Here is a 25,247-nt window from a genome sequence, read left to right on the forward strand (position 1 = left end):
GCTGTCAACAGACAGCATAATAATCTACATAAAATAAACTGCTTCAGTTGTGTGATATGCATGTGACTGAAGTTGCATGGGCCAAAATTAAATATAATTTCAGAGAATGCAATGTAACAGATAACATGTCTAAGGAAACTCTTTAGACTCTCATTAATACTGCATTTCTCTCAGTTGTTGTGGAGGACTGGATGGTTATTAAAGAAAAATACAACACTTGGAGCAAGAGTACTGGAAGCAATGCGGAGTCATCAAAATGGCTGCTGATGAATTTGTTAATAATACAGCAGCTTCAAGTGATGATGCTGAGGAGTCTTACACTGATGAGAGTAGTGACTGATAATTCATTTGTAATCTTTTTAATCATTCTTTTGTAACAATTTTTAATCATTTTTATTGATTTCTGACATACCTTTCTTCACGTATCACTAAATATCTATAGTGAATAAATAAATTTAATGTTTCAATGAATTTGACATAAGTCATTGGCCTTTAATTAAAGGCATCAAAATTTATACCTCTCTGCATCTTAGTTTTTCACTGTTTCTGATAAATAATGTATAATTTCAATTTATATGTATCTGGACTGCACATGCCAATTAATATGGTGACTTCAGTTTCAACTGCAAGTGTCATTTAAATGAACATCATTTCTGCATATGTGGCTGCTTTTGCAGAAGCACAAAACACAGATAATGGTGTCAGCAATATTGGTTCTATGCCAACCCACCACTGCACATTTCCTTGGGGCAGCCAATATGTGAGGCAAGGCATGCTGCCTTATGTTCTCTACGACCATCACACAGAGAGTACTGTTGTGAACAAAAAGTTGCCCATTTCAGGTTTTGAACTTGAATGTAAAAATAAACTTAAAATTTTGTATCATCATTTGAGATGTAAACTGATGAAGGTAGAGCTTGCATGAGGTCATGAATAATTCTTCTGATGTTGAGGTCTTATACACTGTAGTTACAGGTGAGAATTGTTGTTCTCCTTCCAGAACAGGCATATTTTTCTAAGCATGTTAAGCCAAAGTGAATGAGAATGTCATTGTACACCTACTGAAACCAGTGAAATATGCAAATAACCATCATGTAGCCACTAATACTCACCAACAAAAGAAATGCCCATTACCGCAGTCAACAGCATGTGATGTTGGAGGTGGAGAACCTGAGCGAGAGCCAGGTAGTGGCTGCTCATACTCAGGCAGCCGCACTGCTCGACCACAGCCAGGCATTGGGCACCATTTAATGCTTCGGTTGCTCTCCACAAACGCCTAGCATTTAAGAATAATTTGTAAGTCAACTCCATTGAAAGTTCTGAACTGTTATAAATAATATTAAATTGTAGATTGTGTCTGGAGCAAAAGAGAAGCATTCACAAAGCAACACAGAACTGCCACAAAAATTACAGATATAGGAAACTAAAAAATTTTTTAAATTAAGTTTTATGTTGCACTAAGTGAGAAGCCTGGCATTGCCCAGGGATTTATTTATGGCTGTGCCTGAGATTTCATATGTGTGGAATTTATTTTTTACTTATAAGCTTCTTTGTACACAGTCTCTGACTGGTATGATTGGGAGACATGTATGAAGAGCTTGTTTGCCTCACTAACACAGGAGAGAGCCATGTAAAATTGGCCATGTGAAAAGCAGCTGACACCAAGTTCCAAGATCGCAGCACACAGAGTCTCACCTTGTGCTTTGTTTATGATCATGGCATAACATAAGATCACTAGAAATTGTACATGTAAAAAGTGAAATGGTAAATTGTTTGAAATAAGCGGGATTCAGGGTATAAAAACTTACTCATTTGCACCACTTCTCATCAAAATTTCTGCTTCTGGGATGTTATGTTGTAAAGATGTAACTACAATCCTCTTCAAGTAAAGGGTTCTGAGAAACAAGAACCCTGGCAACCCACACCATCACTCCTGGTTGTCAGCCTGTATTGTGGATGACAGTCAGGTTGGTATCACACAGTCTTTGACCTGGAATCTCATTGACTGGAATAGAATTGTCTTCGGTGATGAGTCTCATTTTGAACTGAGCCCTGATTACATGTGAAGACCTGCCTGGAGACGCCCTGGACAGTGGAATGATACCAGCCTGACTGTCACTCACCATACAGCCTTATAACCAGGAGTGATGGTCTAGGGTGCCAGTTCTTTCCACAGTATGACCCCATTGGTTGTCATCCTCAATACCCTTACAGCACAGTGGTATGTTGACGATATTCTACCCCCCATTTTGTTGCCCTTTATGGCTAGCCAACCTGGCCTGATGTTTTAGCAAGTTAATACCTGCCCGCACTGTGCGAGAGTTTCTACTGCTTGTCTTCGTGCTTGCCAAAGCCTTCTTTAGTAAGCAAGGTCATTGGATCTCTCCCCAATTAAGAATTGTTGAAATATTTTGGGTAGGGCCTTCCAAATAGCTTAGGATTTAGGTGATGTAATGTGCCAATTGGACAGAATTTGACACGATATCCCTCAGGAGCATATCCAACAATTCTGTAAATCAGTGCCAAGCCAAATAATTGCCAGAAGTGGACCAACACATTATTGACTTGCTCCATTTCTGAAGCTCTTTCTCTTGAACAAATCACCCAAATTTTCTGAAACAGCAATCATTTGTTTGTTTGTACATCTACATCACATTTACTGATTTGCACCCAATTTGGATAATTCCTTTGTGGTGAACAGTTAAATACATGAAAGAGAAACAAAGATAATAAAATGTACAGATACTAGAAGGAAGGAAGAAAGAAAGGAAGAAAGGAAGAAACAAAGGGGTAGTAGCTCTATAACCTATGTCAGGAGAGAGAACAATTTGAAGTAACTTTTTCTTTCCACCTGCAACTACCTATTGTATCTTTTCTTTTCATGCTTCCTTTTTTACTGTATTTTTGTATATTCCAATTGTAGCGTCTGGTCACTTGTGCACCAAATAACACCACAGGTCACATCTTTGGCTGGCATGTTGGCACATTCTAGGCATCCTACACCGAAACCAGACACATGCAGCAATCACAAATCTGGTCATACACACCACAGACCAGATGACAACAGCAACATGCTGTTCTGTGTACGCACCACACAACAACAGCATCACACCCGTCTGGGTACAAACCACTCTCCAGTGGACTCCACAAGAGGCACCATCATCACCTGCCAGCTGCACGTGCAACCAATCATTGCACCACACGTCAAGTGTCTGCAAGCCGCACGACCGTCACAGAAACCCTTCAGCCAGATTAATTAAGATGCTGCATGATCACTAGCCTACAGCACTCGCTCTCATTCCAGACTCAATGCCTGCAAATCTTTGCACCTTATCTGTTGGCAGCGATCTTCAGCAGCAGCCATCAGTCCCTCCCCTACCTCCAACAGAATGTTGAGTCAGCAAGGCCCAGGACTCCAACCAAGACACTGACTGAGCCGGACATCAGCCTGGCCATACTATCATGTGCTGTTCTATCCACCTCATAAGGACCAAGACATAAAAGTGGCAATGAGGAACAATCCTATGTGTGTCTTTTCTTTCGTAGATACTTCTCACATCTTCATGACCACCATGGCCATTCCTGCACTGGAACTACCACAGCTCCAACTTTAACAGTTACATGATCTGTAGTTGCAGCATCTCACTCAGGGCACTGCTCATTTAACTCGGCACTGTCTGGTGAGAATGCCCCCACATGCTACAGACAGGACAGCATAGTTTCTGCATCACACATGGCACTTCCTGCATACCACTGCATGCTTCTTCGATGGTGCCTTGCCCATCCTGATGCTGTTCCCCCTCTCCCCTGGCTAGAGACTCAGTGCAGCTTCCTCTGCAGTTCAATCCTGCTTAGGATTCATGGCCTACATTCCTTGCAAGGCTGAACCATCTTCTCCTCATCTCTTCACTTCTTATTGTTCTCTTCTGGCTGCCTCTAGCTCCTCTGTCTCCAGTACCACCAACTACAGCACAGTTTCCTCAGATTCCAATGCCCTCTCTTGCTCTATGCATCCTCAGAATCTCTTGCTCTACCACTCTGACACATTCTTCGGCTCCACCACCCTCTTCAACTTTTCTTCCTTTTCAGGCTTTGGCACTTCACCCAGCTCTGAAGCCTCCTCTAGTCCTCCAGTGCCTGCACCTCAGGCCCTGTTGGTCCCTGCATCACAGGCTTTTCCAGCTCCTGTGCGTCAGGCCTCGTCAGTTCCTGAACCACGGGTGCTGGCCAAATCCTGTACCATGGGCACCTCCTGCTCCTGTGCCTTCCGATACTGTGCCTCCTGATCTGGGTCCTCCTGCTGTGATGCCTTCTGTTGCTATACCAACAGATCCTGTGTCATCTATCCCTGCATCATCAGCACCATCACTGCTGGCTCCAGTGCCTCTTCCTGTTCCAGCACCACCGCCATCCTCCTCACCACTGGCCAGCTAGCTGCATGACTCCTCACTCCCCTCTCCATCGGATACTCTCATTTCCTTCCTGTGCATCTGACATGCACGCTCAAAGGACTTCCTTTCTTCATCCACTGATGGCATTGCTCTGCTCCCTTCCAACTCTGATGACCCTGGTGTGTCACCCCCTGACACATCAGCCTTCTTTCTGCCTGTCAAGGATTCTTTGATCTTGTCCTTGATGCCCTGCTTCCCCCTGGGGCCTCTAAGCTTCTGTGTATGGGTTCCACTCATCTCATGTTTTTACCTCTTCTCCAACAGATGACACCACGGTTTGTACTGTGCCTAAGGTGTGGTCCTGCCCATTGCTGCCTCAGCCTGCACCAGGTCTCACCACCCTTGGAGGCCTGGTTGTTCTTTCCTGATGACAGCTCTGCTTGCCTCTTGCTTTCCATATCCACATCTTCTCTCACCTGGCGACTGTCCTCCTTCAGTCAAGTCTGACGCTACCAGACCACTTCATCTGAATGATGCTGCCATGGTCAGCTCTCCTCTCAAGAATGGCCCCACACCCAGATCTTCAATACACAATGGTGACAGCACGGGCCATGTGTCGATCTTCCTCGGGCAGTCTTTCTGGCATCCGATGTCACCTACTGCTACACTCACCACCCCCTCTGGCCGCGAGGTCCAAATTTCTTCCCTCCCCCTGCCCTTCATCAGGAAGATGCAATGATGGCTGGTATCCCTTCCATGAGTGCCATGCCATAGCAACCAGCACTGAGGTCCCCACTTACATTCACTTCCTACATGTGCCACTGCACTCCCACGTGCACCACTGTGCTCCTATGCACAACACTGTGCATGTCAAGACACACACTGCAGCCTTCACACTTACAGCTGCCTCTGCAATTGGACATGGGACTATCTCTGCGTAGCATTCCCCGGTCTGATGCTAACTATCAGGACGGGTCTTTCAGTCTTCCATTTTTCTTTAGTGCCTCTTTGATGCATATGTTTCCTTCCACACCGTCTTCATACTTCTCCTCTTCCTTCAGTGCCTTTTCCTTGCACATTCTAGTCCATTTTTTCCTTGTGCATCAGATCTCATCTTTGCTCTTCAGGATCCTTACATGCTCGTGCCACTTTTCCACTTTCTGGCACTTCTGTTGCGCCCCCACTCAGGGCCCATTCTCCATCCTCCGGAGCATCTCCACCTTCCCTCTGGCAATCTGTGCTTCGTGGTTTAGCCATCTGTTTCAGAGGGAGGGGCTGTATATCTGGCCACCTGCCTACCCAAATACCACTACAGAATGTATCTCCAGCCAGCGGGTTCCCACACCATAAGCATCCTTTGCCGACCCAGACACATATGGCAATCCCAATTCTGCTCATATATGCTGCTCACCACCTCATGTATATACCAGATGACAACATTAACATGTCCCTCTGTGTACATGGCAGAATCTGGCAGGCTCCATGAGAGAGACCAGCACTGCTCGCCACCTGCACCTGCAGCCACACAGTCCACTGCAAACATGGCACATTTTGTCTGCATGCCATGTCATGTGCCTGCATGTCACATGATCATCATGGAAATCTTTCCAAAGGATTTCTTAAGATGATGCATGACCACTAGCCTACAGCACTTGCTCTCACTCTGGGCTCAACACTGGCTGTTCCTTGCATCTCATCCATTGGTAGTCATCTTCAGCAGCATTCTTCAGCACCACACAGATCTCTGACCATATGTCGACCCAGGGCAGTACACGACTCTGAACAAGACACTGACCAGCTTGCACCTGACTGAGCTGGACACAAATCTGCACATTGACCAGAACACCATCTACGACATCAACCAGGCATCAGCTAGACACTGACCTAAGACATTGAGTTGGACTATGGTGATAACTCTATCATTCATAATAAGTGGCTCTTATTTTCTACATCACATCAGAACTGTGAACTGTTCATTTGTGCATTACCCATAAAATTGGTTCTTTCGTTAACCAGTGGATCAAGTTTATTACATGCTGTCCTTGTCACCTCAGGAGTACCAAAACATAAAACTTGTAATGAAAGAATGTTTAAAAATTCTGAGAACTGGATATTCAAGTACTACAAAATTTATCTCATGTGATCCTTGATCATTTACTCCTAACTTGGTGTCATGTAGGTGCTCTGCTTTTGTCAAAAAGTTAATACTCAATTTTTGCTTCTATTATGTTGAAATATAAATTGAATCTACATATAATGTTTAGAAAATAATAATTTAGAACCATGATGCAAACACTGGAACAAACCTAGTAATTTAATTACTGCAGTATATCATACAGACCTCAATATCAAACTGAAGATATCGACGAGCCATATCTGGAGAAACAAGCTTCTCTATTACATCCGCAGGCACTAACATGGGGCACTGGTAAGCAGGACATAGAATTCCATGGGCATCGCCAGCTTGGATCTTGACTGTGAGATAATTCTCCCAGCACGAAGTGCAGAAGCGGTGACCACAGGGTGCTGACACATCACCACCAGTCTCCTCTGACACTGGCAGTGTGCAGATTTCACACTGCTTATAATACAAACAAGAAAATTTGGTGAAACAGAAACAGTCTGAGAAGATTTAGGTAGAAAAGAAAGAACATACATGAAGGCAGAACAATTAGTTCACGTGGTATCATCTACACTTTTCCCACAAATTATCTATCTATCTCTCTCTCTCTCTCTCTCTCTCTCTCTCTCTCTCTCTCTCTCTCTCTCTCTCTCTCTCTCTCTCTCTCTCTCTCTCTCGTGTGTGTGTGTGTGTGTGTGTGTGTGTGTGTGTGTGTGTGTGTGTGTGTGTGTAAGACTGAGAGGGGCAAACAGAGATAGCCAACAAATAAAACTGAAGCATTAAGAAAGCATATAGTTAGTAATGATGTAACAAACAATAAATCATGAAACAGATTACACATATAACCATAAATCAAGGGCAATCCAAAATACACATTTTTAGAGGAAACTGCTACTTTCTGTTTACAAGAAACTGCTACTTTCTGTATTTTTAAAACATGTTATACGTCTCATGTAGAAGCCTACAGCATTACTCTAATAAAAGATCAATGCACGTCTGTGCCTCAGTGCACATGAGGAAACATGAGTCACATGCATTATAGCAAGTTTCAAATGAAAATATTATTTTAATTGTAACAGATCTTACCACCCCCTCCCCCTCCGATCCCCTCCTCTCTTCTCCTCACCCCTTCCCTCCCAGCGAACTCTGCACAGATAATCCACAAACTGGATTTTTTGCACCCAGGTAATCAGGAGTTTTCTGTATTCACAAATGGAGGCTATTTGGCAAGTGCTATATGTTAAAATTTGTATGTCTAATTTTTCCCATGGCCAGTACATGCAAAAGAAAATCTTATCATGACACTCACAACAGGCTCTGTAAGGTCTTCAGGGTCTGGTGGTATATCTGGAGGCTGCAGAACTGGGGATGAAGGTGTGCTGCCACTGTCACGGAGCTGAAGAGCCGAGGCTGGGGGCTGCACACCTGCCAACTGGCAACAAGCAACTGCATCCTTCATCCACTTGTCTAGCAGGGCCTCGCGGGACCATTCTGAAACATCGTTCCTTCTCTGAATTACGTAGTCCACAATGAACATTTGAAAAAAACCACAGCACAGAAATGTTATTAAAGTTTAAATTACTACATCATAACATGTAAATAGAATGAATGACAAAGATGAAATGCAGAGAGGATAAAATTTGGCACAATTGAAAAAGGTAGAACATAAGACAAGATAAATTCAAATCCAGTACTTTGTCATTAGTGTTGGCAAAATATCTGCAAAAGGGGTGTTCCACATAAAGTAGGACACATGTATGATATTTAAAAGTTTAAAATTTGGTACTTTTTATATATTTTTTGAAAAGGCTGGAGTTTTTACTGTATGGCAACAATGGTTTGTGGCCCATTATTGATTGCCCTCCTTAATTTGTAGCCATTTTTATAATGCCATATGTTTTTCATGTGATGAGATTGTGAGTTGGAGATTTTAAACCTTCATTTCAACTAATTGGCAGGTAAGAATTAATATATCATTATTTATATTACTGTTATATACCCTAATGTATTGCATAAAGAGTATAAAACTGAAGTGGGTAAATTATAGGCTGGGGTAAACAATATAACACAACAGCATGAACTTTCATGTAACATGAGTCACTTACATGTAATTAAGTTTTTATGTCAATAGAGATATATGAGAGATAACTTTATCTTGTTCAGTAATTTACTTCTTGGTATGAATGTGTAACTAACGTCACTACTAAAAATTTCCCAATTTCAACCAATATAGTAAAAACAGAAAATTAACAGCGTAATGTGACTCACATAATCTGAGTCACAGTTGTATTATTTTAAGGTTAGAAGAAGAGGATGTTCTTAGTAGCAGCAGAAAGACAGAGTAGGAGGAGGGAAAAGTTAAAGAATGAAGGAAAAAATGAAGAATTTAAGAAGAAGCATCTGGAAGAAACTCGAAAAGGCCAGCAGAAGTAGAAACAAAAGTTTCTACAGTTGAGTCAACATAAGCAAGGGCTGTTATCATAAGAAAGAAGAGATAAAAATGGGGAGGGAGTTAGAAAACACAGGCAACATAAGATGCAAGATCAGCAGCCTAGTAAAGCAAGCTTATCACCATATAAGTCACTTAGCGCTCTGGATAAAGCCATGGCTCAAATGCTGCAATTGCTTTCATTAGCAAGGTACTGTCAACTATACCTGAAAATGTGAAGGTATTTTCAATCTGGTCAGATGGACCTGCCTCAATTCAATCATTTCATAATGTGGAAATCTATTGGAACTTATTTGCTACATCCCATGGTAAAAAAGCCGCAAACGGAATTGATGTAGTTGCGGAACGGCTAGTGGAAAATGCAGTAAAAATGCGGAAATTCATAGTAGGTGATGCATCAACCTTCGCTCAGGTAGCTGCAAGTACCACAACTATGTAGGTTTTTCATGTGTCTATTGATGAAATTCAAGGAATCAATGTAAAACTTAATTTGACTCAAATATTTATTCAGCACCATCGGTACCAAACATAAAGAGCATTCACTACTTTCACCAAAAGAAAGGAGTACTACAAACATATCTACTGTCTCCAAAGAATTTTGTTGCTGCAGATCATCATACTGAAGAAACTATAGAAAGTGTGAAAACTGGAGACTGGTACAAAGTAGGATATGACAGAAAATTCAATGCCGGAGTAGTACATGCAGTTTTTGGAAATTCTCGCTTAATTGGCGCAATGGAGTGTGCTGATCACTACTGGAAATGGCCTGTAAAATGTGACGAAATTATAAAGAAAATGCAAGAGGATATTTTCAGTTCTCTGACATTTAATTGAAACAGTTCATTTTCCCAGATGTCATGCTCTTATAATTTTTTATAGTATTTGAAAAGTGAAATGTTAATTTTACCTTATTTAGCACATAATGTCATATTTTCTTATCTCTGTTTGCAGGAAAAAAAATTTCCAAGAAGAGGTAGCAAGTAACATGAGTCATGTAACATTGAATCACACGCCTTTTTCAATATATTACAATATTCACATGGTATAAATATTTTTAGAAATCTGTAACTCTGTCATTTGAATGCCAACCTAATACACATTTTCTGTGATAAAAACCAGATCCATACTCCTGATAGTTTGAGAACACTTTTGACCTAAAATGCACATTAGTAATAGGATGTCCCAAATTTGTAACATGAGTCATAACATAAATTACTTTCTTGTTCTTTAATTTTAATGCCCTTCCCTGCTTAAATAACACTTCAAAATCTTTGCCTGAATAACACAATTTATAATGATGATTTACAAAAGAAAATATGAATTTATAGATTGTAACAAGTCAACATAATAAAACACTGATTTCAAAATGTAACATGAGTCACCATCGAAGGTCCCAAAAGAATTATATTGAAATTTATATTAACAATATAAAAATCCTGAATTTCTATGACCTTGCTGAATGGAGTGTGTAATTTTATGATCAAGAATTTATTCAGTTTCCCAAGTAGTCCCCCCTTTGGATCAACACAGTTGGCCAACATTTCTGCTATGGGCAGAGTCTATCAGGGAAGAGCAATTGTGGAAGACATTCGAATTGTCAGTCTGTATTTATTGATACAGAGTTTATTTTTATTCTTCTGCTCTCTGGTTGAAGTTATGAATGATGGCGGGTGAGTTTTGACTTGTTCTGCACAGGTGTGTAACTTGCAATAGTCCATACTTATGTAGTAAACCTAAGCTATATTGAAGAATCAAGTAAATTATAGAAAAAATAACATTTTTACTATGGCAAAAATTGATAAAAAGTAAAATATAAGATGTGATAGTTTTTATCCTTGTAATATACATGATAGGTAGAATTAAATAGGTCTAGTACCTCAGCCATCATGTGATGCATATTTGGTAAAAATTTGGTCTCCTTCAAATGTATAAAATTGGATTCACAAATTCTCCAACAGTCAATGAGCATTCAGTAGTGCTCTAAATGCTCTGCTGTGTATGTTGTAACCATTACGAGCGTCCGCAGCTCGTGGTCGTGCGGTAGCGTTCTCGCTTCCCACGCCCGGGTTCCCGGGTTTGATTCCCGGCGGGGTCAGGGATTTTCTCTGCCTCGTGATGACTGGGTGTTGTGTGCTGTCCTTCGATTAGTTAGGTTTAAGTAGTTCTAAGTTCTAGGGGACTGATGACCATAGATGTTAAGTCCCATAGAGCTCAGAACCATTTGAACTGATAAGCCAAAGCATTGTGACCAGTGCCCACCACGAGCCGGCCGCGGTGGTTTCGCGGTTCTAGGCGCTCAGTTTGGAACCGTGCGACTGCTACGGTCGCAGGTTCGAATCCTGCCTTGGGCATGGATGTGTGTGATGTCCTTAGGTTAGTTAGGTGTAAGTAGTTCTAAGTTCTAGGGAACTGATGACCGCAGATGTTAAGTCCCATAGTGCTCAGAGCCATTTGAACCATTACAAGCATTAAATATAAAGAGAGAAAGTTATTTAGTGAGTCTTTATTCCATTTGTTGCAAGTTGTCATACAGAATCAATGCAAATGATTGAGTTCAGCAACTTATGCATTACGCATTGTTTCTTCTTATAGAAGTATGGAAACCATGAAGTCCGCATATTATGGTTATTTTCATGCCATTATGGCATATGGAATTATAGTTTGGGGTAATCAGTCACTGGCTAAAAAGTACTGTGTGCACAAAAAAGAGCCATAAGTATCATGTGCAGAGTCCATCCTAGAGCTACATGCAGGATTCTTTTTAAGAAACTTGGAATCCTTACATCTACTGCGCAATACATATTCTATATAAAAACAAAGATGAGGTGACTTACCGAACGAAAGCGCTGGCAGGTCGATAGACACACAAACACAAACATACACACAAAATTCAAGCTTTCGCAACAAACTGTTGCCTCATCAGGAAAGAGGGAAGGAGAGGGGAAGACGAAAGGAAGTGGGTTTTAAGGGAGAGGGTAAGGAGTCATTCCAATCCCGGGAGCGGAAAGACTTACCTTAGGGGGAAAAAAGGACAGGTATACACTCGCACACACGCACATATCCATCCACACATACAGACACTGTGTATGTGTGGATGGATATGTGCGTGTGTGCGAGTGTATACCTGTCCTTTTTTCCCCCTAAGGTAAGTCTTTCCGCTCCCGGGATTGGAATGACTCCTTACCCTCTCCCTTAAAACCCACTTCCTTTCGTCTTCCCCTCTCCTTCCCTCTTTCCTGATGAGGCAACAGTTTGTTGCGAAAGCTTGAATTTTGTGTGTATGTTTGTGTTTGTTTGTGTGTCTATCGACCTGCCAGCGCTTTCGTTCGGTAAGTCACCTCATCTTTGTTTTTATATATAATTTTTCCCATGTGGAATGTTTCCTTCTATTATAGCAATACATATTCTCTTTGATGTTCTTCAAAGGGAAAGAAAAATCCATTTTTAAACTGAATAGTGAGTATCATAGTCATGAGACGAGAAGAATACATGATATCCACTCCTGTTTAAAAAAACTTTAAGGCAGCTCCTATGACAAGGATCATTTTATATGATAGAAGAGTTCCTGAACCACAATGTTTTGCATTTCTTTTATTATTAAATGCAAATATGTGCCCAAATCTACATTCATAATCCTGACTATTCTTTATTGTAAACACATATTTTGCAATATTTATAGTCTGTAACACTTATTATTTTGTAATGAACAAGAAATAAATAAATAAATAATAAATCAAACCTGATGGAGGGGGCAAGCGACAAATTCTACATAAGCAAGCAAGAAACACAATTTGCAGGATATGTGCTTTCTTCAAGCACAAAGCACTTGTACACGGACACCACAACTGATGCTTGGTGGTGGCAAAACTGCAACCCTTTCAAAAAATGAAGAAACCGCAGGACAGCTGCTTAATCCACAATCTTTTATTGTGTACATGACCAGTTTTGGAGCACTTACTATTACACAGTTTTCCTGCTTGTTTCCTGCTCGCAGAGCAAAGGGGAAGAATTGTTACAGAATTTTTCTCTCTTTTATCCTTTTGAAATGGAACCTTTGGTTCCATGACAGCACTGGGATGAGGATGACCTCAGATGATTAAGTTATTTTATTTTTTACACCAGATGATGGAATGTTCTAAAACTAGTCATGTACACAATAAAAGGTTTCAGATTAAGAAACTGTCCTGTGGTTTCTTCAGTCTTCAAAATGGACTTGTACAGCTGTGGGTGTCCCACAAGAAGAACTCTTAGTGCAATCCCTATCTGTGACTAGGCTTGCATGAACTGTCATCATGTATGAATTGGACAATACTGTGTCTTTCATTGTCTATTAGAGAATTGATTCTGATATGACTTGCAGTATGCATGCCATGTTTGTAAACTAGTTGTTTGTGAATTAGTAACCCTTGATAAATATTCAAACTGGGTATACAGTGTGCCAGCTGTAGCAGGTTTAAAATTTTTGGAAGAAACAGGCTGAGAACTTTCTGTCACTGTGACATCCAATTGGTCAGGTAGACATACCAATTATACTTTAGTTACTTTTGTTACATGCTTTTCAAAGTAACCAATAAGATGAATATTTCACATACACAGAAATGCAGCAGACGAAATTGTCTTCTTTGGTGCAGTCTTCACACAGTCTATCTTTTTATTTAAAAAAAAAAGGATGTGATGAATTCATGTTTGGTACACAATAACAAACTGACACATAATTAGAATGCATAGCTGCTGTCACTAACCCATACCTGTATGGTTCTTCTCAATTTGGAGGTAGCCCATCCAGTATTTGAATGGGAAGTGTAGGACAGATGGTAGCATTAAGCTCCTGATCACCAGACTTTGCACCAGTGCGCTGGATTAAATTCCCAACCAGCCGACACTTTTTCATGCAGTGAGGGTGCAGGATAGTGTTGACTGTGATTCGTCTGCAGATGGAGACATTTAAGTTGAGTGGCCCTCTTTTTTTTGCTACTTGAGAGGAGTGAGCTACATGCTGGCACAAGGTTTCATCCACTCCCTTTTTTTCTCAGTCTCATCAGAAATAAAAACACAACACCTAAATCTAATATGCACTCATTACTGCCACCATACAAACCAGCTACACTTGTACACTGCAAAGGAAAGATGCCACTGTGTGTGCAAAGAAAATCATTCCAATCAGGTGGCTGAAACTACTTCTAGGGGCTTACTGCCCCACAATGCCATACATCTTTTTCTCTCTGTAGCACAAAAAAACAATTGGATTCATTTCTGAAGGGTCCAAGTTTCACTAAGAAATTCTTTTTCACATTTGCTTTTGGTCAGATTTCAGTAAGTCAGTAACCATCTCACACAAAGGATTCCTCTGTCAGAAACAAGTGGAGGAGGCTCAGGCACATCCTTTTCTCAGAATCGTGAGTGTTACAATGCTGCCTTTACTGTGTGGGAGCTAGGTCATGCTCCCAGTTCATCCCAACCCTCTGCTCCAGCACCAGACAACATATACATATCTTGCAGTACCTTTCTCTTGTGGGCAAGCACTTTCTCCTTCATACGTACAATTGCATCTGGACAGAGGGCATTTGTAGCCACTATGATACCCATACCTAAGCCCAGTAAGGACAAACATTTTCCTTCTAGCTGCTGCCCCATTACTCTCACCAGCTGTGTTTTCAAGGTGAAGGAATGTATGATTCATGCCCAAGATGGTATGGTGGCTCAAGTCTCGCAATTTACTAACTACTGCACAATGATGATTTCGAGCATGCCGTTCTGCAGTTGATTGTCTTATCACTTTGTCAACCAATGTCATGAATGGTTTAACACGGAAATACCAGACTGTGGCCATGTTTTTCGATTTGGAGAAAGCCTATGACACCTGCTGGAACACTGGTATCCTCAGTACTCTCTACACATGGGGCTTCCGAGGCCACATGCCCTGTTTCCTTCAGGGATTTTTAAAAGGCTACGTTTTTAGGCACCTATGGGTTCTGCCTTGTTGGACACCTTCATAAAAAAAACAGTGTGCCTCAAGGTTCCATCCTGAGTGTCACCCTCTTTGCTAGCACCATTAACCCTATTATGGCCTCTCTCCCATCGGGCATCTCCGGTTCTCTTTTTGTTGACAATTTTGCCATCTACTGCAGGTCTTCATGGACATGTCTACTTGACGCGGCGTCTTCAGTGTTGTCTCTATTGTCTTTCCTTGTGGAGCACTGACAGCGGCTTTTGCTTTTCCACTGACAAAATCATTTGTATGAATGTCTGGCAGCACAATCGGTTTCTTCCACCATCTTTACATCTTTGGTCTGTTGTTCTTCCATTCACTGAAACTATGAAACTCATGGGGCTCATGCTCGATAGGAAACTTTGTCAGTCCTCCCATGTGTATTACCTAGTCACATGGTGTACACGTCCTATGTACCCTCAGCAGAACTTCCTGGGGAGTGGATTGGATCATCCCCCTCCATTTGTACCAATCTATTGTCTGTTCGAAACTAGACTATGGGTGTTTCGTTTATGCACCTGCATGTCGGTTCATATTATTCTGTCTCAATACAATCCACCATCATGGCATCCGTTTGGCCACTGGTGGCTTTTAACACTAGCCTGGTTGAGAGCCTGTATGCAGAAGCTGCCGAACTATTGCTGTCATACCACCATCATTTTCTCCTCACTAGATGCACATGCCATTTGTCTGCCATGCCTGGCAACCCATTCTATGCCTCCTTCTTCAATGACTCCTTTGATCGGCAGTATGGAACGTATCCCTCTTCTCTGTTACCTCCTGGAGATCACTTTTGACTATTACTCTGGCAGCTTAATTCACACTACCTGCCACTTTCCCAACAGGTGTGAATTCCTCACCACCTTGGCTTCGTGCAGCAGCCTGTGTTCACCTTGAACCTTATTCACTTCCTAAGGACACTACTCGAGACTTGCTCTATTGCTGTTAAGTTTCTCAACCTTTGTACGGAATGTCATGATAGTACCTTTGTGTACACTGATGGCTCTCGGACTGACCATCGTGTTGGATGTGCCTTCATCATTGGCACCAACAACTTTTGGTATTGGTTTCTGGAAAACTGCTCAGTATTTACAGTGGGGCTCTTTGCAATGTGTCAGGCCATGCAGTACATCCGGCAACAGAGGCTTTTCTGTTCTGTCATCTGCTCTGACTCTCTTAGTGCCCTTCAGGATACAACTCTCTTAGTGCTCTTCAGGATACAGGGTACTTTTCCAGCTCAATATCATGTAAATACCAACACCCATTTCTTTCAGGCACTGTTTATAATGTATATGTTTTAGAGATTTTTTGTTTATAGCAGATAATGCAGCACACTTTCTAAACAAATTATAAGTATTTTGAATATTTCAGAACCTGCATAGGGTTATTAAAAATATTACAAAGAAATTGATGCATTTTTTTCCAAAATGCTTCCTCAAATTGAGAAACCATTTAATCCAATGTCATACATTTGAAGGAGATCAAATTTTTACCAGGTATGCATGACATGATGGCTGAGGTACTAGACCTATTTAATTCTACCTATTATGTATATTACAAGGATAAAAAATATCACATTACATTTTAATTTTTATAATTTTTTCCCTAGTAAAAATGTTATTTTTTCTATAATTTACTTGATTCTGCAATATGGTTTAGGGCTACTACATAAGTATGGGCTATTGCAAGTTACAGAAAAAAATTAGAACAATGATTTATAAAATTTAGGAAATATTTGTACCTGAATTCTGGTAAATACAATGAATGAAGATACGAGTTCAATTAAACTGTGCCTCGGAGCATTCCTGAAGCATAGTCTTCATCCTGCAGCATTTCTTAATCTTCAAGCTTCCTCTTGGCATTCCTTTTAGCACTTCTTGCTTATTTGCACCCGTTGTCTCTCACATGCAAGCAATTGATCTTCCATATTACAGCTACATTTTAAGCCTAAATTTCTCAGGACTTCCAACCTTCGTATCACTCCATCATTGGAACTTATCACTGCATCTAGTACACCAACTTTTAACGTATTTAGTCCTACAAAAACATTCTTGGGTAATCTCTCCCATATGCAATGGTTGAAACTTTCATTTGTATTCTGAGTGCCCCCATGAAGACATTTACTAAGCAAAGCAAGGTCTCTAAAAATTGGTTTTATTTCATTCATAACAAGCTCAGGAAGGACTCTAAAAATTGGTTTTATTTCATTCATAACAGGCTCAGGAAGAGAATGCTTATGATGGTATATTTGACCACTTTCTTTTGCTTTTTGGTAACCACACCAAGAATCTCCTCCTTTAGGGCCAAGTCTGTGAACAGGGTGGTCACCTGTGGACAACTCATGAACGTAAGTGGCCCATACAGCTTTTCTCATTGCTGTAACATCATTCAGAGGTGCAGTTCCTCTAATGGCCAGTCTATAACAACTCTGAAGAAGGTCTATTTCAGTTTCTGTCAATCTGCCTCAGTCAAACAGAGATTTTCCATCAGATCGCAACTTTCCTTTCATTTCTCTTCGTAGCTTCCTCAATAGAGCACCCATCCTCTTTTGCACATGTCCACAACATTCCAGTTCCGTCACCAATGCATCACCATAAACATCGAACTCATTAATTTTATTGAAAGCTTTTGAGTCCCCATCGCCTAGGTACTTCATATATCTAACATTATAAATGGGCACTGACCTCTGAAATATTTTTAGAGCTCCATTGCACTCCATACCTTCACTGTAACCATCATAATTCTTAGAACGCTGATGTTCAATATGTCCTTCAGTGTTACCATGGCAGGTGTGGCAGTACTTAGATAAGCCCTCAACATCAACACCTTTTCCATTCTCCAGAGAAGTAGCACTTACAACACCATTGAAGGAACGATGTCCTTGACGTTACCATGTCCCATCAAGTGCAACACCAAAGTTCCTGATTCCACTAATATTTACAGTTTCTTCTACTACACATTTCATAGATGCTTTAGACACAACTGTCAAGGCACCTAAAAGTATTTTTATGTACTTGCTGAACCTACTGGGAGTAGGAGGAAGGTCCATCAAACCAAAAAACGTTTAACCAGCCTTTTTTCCTTTTCCTATTGCACGCATTGCATACACTAAATTCAAATTCACATCATATGAATTATGCACAATGTTCGAAGTCATTTTCGAGGTAGATTTATTGCAGGATCTACACAGAACAACTAATTTTGGCACTAAACCATTCCTGCTACTTTGTTGTTCAGTTATTTCCAGACAGTCTACACCATCACATTGTTTGCATTTTGCCACTTCCTTTATCAAAGAAGATAAGATGCCCACATCGATAACAAGAAATCCACTACAAACAGTGTCATTGTTAACACAAAAATTTGAATCACCAGGAGGTGTGCCATGGGGGAATTTCGTCCCTTAAGATCTGAACATAGGTTACTTTCAACAGTGTGGCTTTCTTTGTTTATGAACTGGTTACCAAGAAATTTCCTTTTACTGAATTTCTTGATGCATGGCATAGTTTGTATTTGTTGCACACTAAAGGATATGTACTTCCACAAATATATGTAGCACTCAGGCAACAAACATTCAGTAACACATGAACAAACTGCTTCAGCAAAACAAAAATAAAAATTAGCAAAGATAATCATTTACAGATAGTAGAAACCTGCACTGTTACCAAAATATACAATGTACCATTCGTATAATCCCTGGAAACAGAAAGTTCAGTTCTTTTCAAAATAATACTGGTTTCTGTAACAGAAATAGAGGAGGCGTGGCAGCATACATGACCATAAATTTAAAATTTGGTATATATACGTCATTATTCATGTGAAACCCTATAATGTATACATCAATGTAATCAGGAAAAACTATAGAATTTAATAAAGTCATAAAGAAGTCTTGATTTTTCCACCATTATAAGTACCCTGTATCCTTCAGAGCCTCTTTGTGCTATACACCATTCATCCTTTAGTGCAACAGCTCCAGGAAAGCTTTCACTTGTTCACCCTCAATCGAGCCACTGTGATGTTTATGTGGATCCCTGGTCACATCGGTCTGATGGGAAACGAGGGCACTGACACTGCTGCCAAGGCTGCAGTCCTCGTACCTCAGCCCACTAGTTCTTCCATTCCCTCCAATGATCTCTGTGTTGCCATCTCTCAGCAGGTGGTGTCACTTTTGCATCACCACTGGTCTTCCCTTCATGGAAACAAGCTTTGGAGAATTAAACTCTCCCAGTGGCTCGGCCGACCTCCTCTCGACCCTCTCGCCATGAGGAGGCCATTTTAGCTACGATACATATTGGGCACTGTCTTTTTAGCCATTTCCATTTCTTAAGTGGTTATACCCCGCCTCTTTGTGCTCATTGTCCTCAACCTTTGATGGTTTACCATTTCCTGATGGAATGTCCTTTTTTAACCTCTTATGTTCTCATTTATGTTTGCCGTCTGAGTTATCAGTTGTTTTAGCAAAAAACACACAGGTTGCTGACCGCATTTTACTTGTTATCCGTTGTAGCAATATGGTTAAGAACATTTAATCTTTAGTTAAGAACCTCTATTGTCTCTATGGCATATTCTATGGACCTTCCTCCAAGTCATGGTTTTTAGCTGTCTTTTCTTCCATTAATTGAGCTTCACATTTAGTCACTTTTAACTCCTTTTTTTGCCTTTATGTTCTATGGTTCTGACATGGGTGCATATGAGTCAAGTTGTTTTTGTGCCCTAAAACAAAACAAAAGAAACAAACAAGGCATTCTCTCATGCTTCTTGATGTAACAAGTACTATATAGTATCTTGTGATATGCTCATCACATCAGCTATTTAATATGCCTTTAATCATTAATCACTGAGTACCATATTTTGCATTTTCTCAATCTTTTATTCTATGTTGCACTGTTTGGACCTCCTTCAGATAAGACATGTAGTTTCACAATTGAATACAAGTAGTCAGTTCTTAATAGTTGAAAAATATAGAGCAAACTCCTTATAAACCTCCACCAACTTTGGATGAATTTCTGCTTCCTACAAATAACACAAAACAAAGAATTTTATTATGTCATAGTATTCCAGTTTATCCATTGGAATGAAACACCTGCCACATGACAAACTTAAAAAGCTTTGTAAATAAAAATGTCTCACAGATCAAGATGCTAGCTGATATACGATGTTACGCAACATGAACCAACATAACACCATTTTGCTGTCTCAATGGCATCTCTTTGTCAGGCTCACAAATTTTTACCTTGTCCATATAAAATTCATTAATAATGCCCCAAATGGAAGTATTTCCTAATGGGGAGTCTATGAGAAGGCCCATATCTAAACAATTAACAAAATATATTAACAAAATATTTTGATTTGGAGAATACAGGCTTTCTCGGAAAATCTCAATGATAAACTCTTCTTGGGTTGACAGCTAAGTCAATGCATCATTCTCCTGCAACGTTTCAGCAAGTTTCTTACTTGCCATCTTCAGGTGAAGATTTTGCCCATAACATCCACATCTATGCTACGATGTTTGAGCAGTAAAATGCTCAACCAACATGCAAGTCATAAACAGCATTTATGAAGTCAATATTCAGCAGAGGCTGGAACATGAGATCTTAACAGAACTTTAATAAACTCAAGAACTCCAACTGTGTCACTGATCAGGATCATCATATGCTGCCTGAGGTGTCTGACTACCTGTGGATATAGCAGTAAAGCATACTGGTTTCAAATTGGCTTTCCATTTTTAGTGAAATTCTATTTGGAATTTTGTGATCTATTTGTAGCTGGTTTTTGCAATTATGGTGGTACTTTGGTACTCCTCTCATATATCACAACTTTTAAGAAAATCAGTACATTTTAAAATCTTTTCACATTCACAGTCTAGTTTTTGAAATACACTCTTGTAGCCTAGGATATATTACAGCAAATACATGCCACCTTAAAACAGCACTTTGTTCCTTCACATCAGATTATTAGTCCCTGAGATAGGATCCCATTTATGGATTTTTTCAAAAGAAGTAAAAAATTGTGGATCCACAACATCCAGCTGCTATACGACGTGGAGAAGTAGTAGCACAACTTCTTATCCTTCCTCTCTAAAGCAAGATCAAGATGTCAAACAATTTTAGTGTCATTCATTTGAGTGTAATGGAATATGACACATACCAAGTTGGAAATTCCTACCCTTGTTATGTTTTCTAACATTATTATATTTCCAATAGAGTTTCACATGTAGAATCTAATATGTACATGAATATTTCTATATTCTATTTAGACAAGCTTCCATTTAAATACAAGACTTTCAAGATAAAGATTTGATGAAATGAATGCAAAAACGAGGTAAGGTGAATGTTGCAATTCCCCACACCCAAAATCAGTTTTAATGACAGAATCAGAACAGCAAATTTATAAATAGTACTTATACGAAGGTATGAGAGTTACACAGATGTACTTTCAAGTTTATGACACTATAACATAAAACATATAGAATAGGTGTGTCTTTTACTGTGTAAATTCCTCCAGATTTATTCTTGAGGACTGACAATTCATTCTGCATTCATTACATATTAGGGACTTGTGAGTAAGAACAAACAGGATGTAATACAAATCACATGACTTATACGTGTAGTTACCTCATTAATACACTTTCTTACTTCCTACTATCAGTCTTCCTCGCAGTTTGATAAATTCTCTTCTTTTTGTTAGATTTATTTTTAATAAGTGAAGAAACATTTGAATGCTTTTCTAAAAATGTACACTAGAACAGTCATTACCAGTAATGTACTAATATGATTACAATTAATATGTTACATTAGGACAAGTTCTAGGGATACCATTGTCTCTGAGAAGTGCCTCAGCAGTAAAAAGTGGCACATGCAGCATGTCAGAGGTCTCGACAAGTAGTTGGTCCTTGGCCTCCTGCAGGTCCTGTGTCCTTAATCCTGAGTACACTTCATCTGGCTCACTGCCGTACAGCTCTGCCTCATTCACACTATCACTGCTATCTGCCTGTGAAGAAAATAACCACTACAGTTAATGGCTGTTGCTTTAAGCAAACACATATAGAGAACACTAGATTTAAAGTGTTTAACTAAAAGATGTAATCTATGCTTCCCCCTTCAAATAAACAACACTGCATGAATATTGTAGGCTTTGGACTTCTGTTATGTTTACTTAGTGAAAATGGTTTATTAACTTGTTTGAAAATTAATATTTATGCATTTTTCTCCCTATTTATGTACTTAATTACAACAAAATTATTCCAGTATCAAGGATCAAGAATATTTACTACTAAAGGACTGAACAAAATTGTAATGTATGTGTGTCAGGGGGTGTGGGCCTAAATCTGTATCAGTAATCTGTAAGCCACTATGAAGTGCATGGCAGAGGGTACATCACATTGTACCACCTATTAGGATATTTTCCTGTTTCATTCACATTTGGAGGATTTGAAGAATAATTGTTTAAATGCCTCTGTGCTCAATGTAATTGGTATAATCTTATCCTTACAAAATCTACGGGAGTGATACATAGGGGGTTGTAATATATGCCTAGATTCATCACTTAATTTTGGTTCTAGACACTTTATAAATAGGTTCCCACATGATAGTTTGCATCTACCTTCAAGAGTCTGCTGGTTCATTTCTTTCAGCATCTTCATGACACCCAGCAACGGAATGAATAAACCTGTATGCATTCATGCCAGCATCCTTTTTATCCATTCAATGGCCTCTGTCAGTTCTATTTGGTATGGGTACCACACACTTGAGCACTAATGTTTTGTATGCAATACCCTTTGTAGACTGATTGTATTTACCTAGTATTCTGCCAATGAACCAGAATCTGCCACATGATTTACCTTTTACTGAGACTATGTGATCATTCCATTTCATGTCCCTGCAAGTTGTTACACCAAGTATTTGTATGAGTTGACTGATTCCATCTGTGATTCACTGAAAATGTGGTCGTAGGATACTGTGCATTTCGTTTTGTGAAGCGTACAATTTTAAATTTTTCAATGTTTAATGCAAATTGCCAATGTTTACATTCTAGCTTCTTTCAGACAATAGACCTACATCATTATAGATAACTGCATCATCTGCAGAAATTCTGAGGTTACTGTTAACAATGTCAATAAAATCATTAATAAACAACTTGCATAGCAAGAGTCCCAAAAAAAAACTACTCTCGGCACAACCAAACATAACTTGCTGCATCCTCCTTACAAAAAAATCCTGAATCCAGTCACAACTTTAACTTCAAATCTCATACAACCTTAACTTTGATAATAAGTGTTCTGTTCAAAACTCCTCATTACATTTGAGCTCAGAATATGTTCTAAGATCCCAAAACAAACCGATGTCAAAAAATGTACATGAGGTTATCACAAAGAGGATCAAGATCTGTTGTACATGTAACAGATGGGACAGACAATACAAATTTGTTGAAAGGAAATCAGTATCATCATTTCACCCCAGCAATGCGCAAGTCGCCAAAGTGGCGTCAAATCGAAAGACTTGCACCCGGTGAACTGCCCACCCGATGGGAGGCCCTAGTCACACAGAAAATTACAGAGAGTTGTTTTGAACAAGTGAATGAACAAATGCACATATTTGTGGACTCAAAGGGATCAGTTTTTCTGAACTGTGTGGGTAGGAACTCTTCCTATAAGATATCCTACACATACATAGCACCCTGGCATAAACTTTCACTAGTCCCTGTCTCCAACCTACCATACTCTTCCCTGCTCATATTCAAGTATTACATTACACCTACAAATCCTTTCCCCTTCTCTCCACTCCCCCCCCCCCCTTTCACTGTCTTTCAATAATGCACCTAACAGCCTTTCCTGTCCCAATCAAGTCCCTACATGCTCTGTGAGGCAAAACTAGCATCTTGCCCTGTTTTCACCCTGCCATCCCTCCCCCTCCCCATCTGCTCCGTACCCCCACCACCCATCCTTGATTGCTGCTCCTTCAAATGAAGTCGCCATTGGGTTTCAGCATCCTGAGACAGTGGTCAAGTGTGTGAGTTGTGCTTGTGTGGATTTGTGTGTGTTTCCTACTGCAAAGAAGGACTTTGTCCAAAAGATATAATATTTTAGCAGTCATTTCCATTGTGCCTGTCTGCAACACACCACTTCCTCTGTAGGGTGAGACGCAGTCTATCTTTTCCATATCATTGTTATTCCATACTGGACGAAGTGAGTAAAGTTTAATACTTTTTCTGGATGGACTGCATGGGTTACTTGGAGCCTGATTAGTCTCTGTCAGGTGTGTGGTATCAGTGTGCAAACATCTTCTATCCATAGACTGTTTAGCAGCTGTCTGACAAAAAGGAGTTCTGGGTTGTATCCTCTTCACCATCTTGCACTACCACAAAGTGCAGGGAGTTCATTGATGCAGATCAGCTCATAGGTTTTTATTTCAGCCCACTGAATAATACCCTCCCCACTGTTATTGTCTTCATATTAACTCCATAGAGTGCTGTGGTTGTTGAAATCTCATATAATAAAGCTGACCTTGCCCCTGTTTAAGTTGCTACAACTTCAAAGGAAAGCTGGATGGATGATGAGCTATTGAAAGTCTGTAACCCAGAGAGGAGCCATCTGATAACATGACAGAAGAAGAAGAAGGAGAGGAGGTTAATGCTGAATAAATATTTTTTTCATTCAATTGGGGCTACAGCATGGTAAACATCATAGTAAGACATTTTGAAAAGGAAGTGTCCAGATTAGCTGTAATGAGGTTAATATTCTTTGTTACGACAGCTGTTTAAATTTTAGTAGCATTCCCAAGTAAACTGTGAATGCAACATTTGTGATGGCTGTCCATGTGATAATTATACATTTGAATAGTTCATTGGTACTTGTGTCTAGTTCGATTTTACATCCATATTGCATCTACAGTAAACTGTCATCAAGTAATTCAAAGATATCACTTGGTATGCACTAATTATAAATGTATGGAATACATTTTGGCACTTATTTGATGGTTTGTTTACTACAAAGTATGATTTGACATTTATTTGACAGTTCATTTACTATCATGCTACATTTTTACAGAGTCTAGACACTTAAGCAATGATAATGTTATATTTCACTGATTGGATTTTGCTGCAAATTATATCTATGGTCTGAGTACATTTTGTTGTCCTTTGTACTATCCAACTGAAATACTAAACAAACACACAGACATTAAACAGAAACATTATGTGGAAAACTCTATTGACATATTGGAACATGAAAAGGGACAGTATATACAGACAACAAAACATACTCAGATCAAAGATATAATTCACAGCAAAATCCAATCA

The 25,247-nt window shown here is 39.8% G+C and overlaps 1 protein-coding gene across 3 annotated transcripts in view; it reads right to left on the bottom strand.

Annotated features, from left to right (window-relative positions):
* LOC124802978 (ankyrin repeat and IBR domain-containing protein 1-like) overlaps positions 1 to 25,247 on the bottom strand; it is a 579,445-nt gene that overhangs the window by 232,879 nt on the left and 321,319 nt on the right. For 2 of the 3 annotated variants that reach the window (XM_047264078.1, XM_047264080.1), the window contains 4 exons: positions 21,767 to 21,941; positions 7,823 to 8,004; positions 6,733 to 6,972; positions 1,113 to 1,276 (listed from right to left, as the gene is read on the bottom strand). In XM_047264078.1, the coding sequence (XP_047120034.1) occupies positions 1,113 to 1,276; positions 6,733 to 6,972; positions 7,823 to 8,004; positions 21,767 to 21,941 (761 nt within the window). The remainder of the gene's footprint in view (positions 1 to 1,112; positions 1,277 to 6,732; positions 6,973 to 7,822; positions 8,005 to 21,766; positions 21,942 to 25,247) is intronic. The other variant, XM_047264079.1, reaches the window with a different exon arrangement.

This window comes from Schistocerca piceifrons, chromosome 6 (assembly GCF_021461385.2).
Source record: "Schistocerca piceifrons isolate TAMUIC-IGC-003096 chromosome 6, iqSchPice1.1, whole genome shotgun sequence".
Taxonomy (NCBI): Eukaryota; Metazoa; Arthropoda; class Insecta; order Orthoptera; family Acrididae; genus Schistocerca; species Schistocerca piceifrons.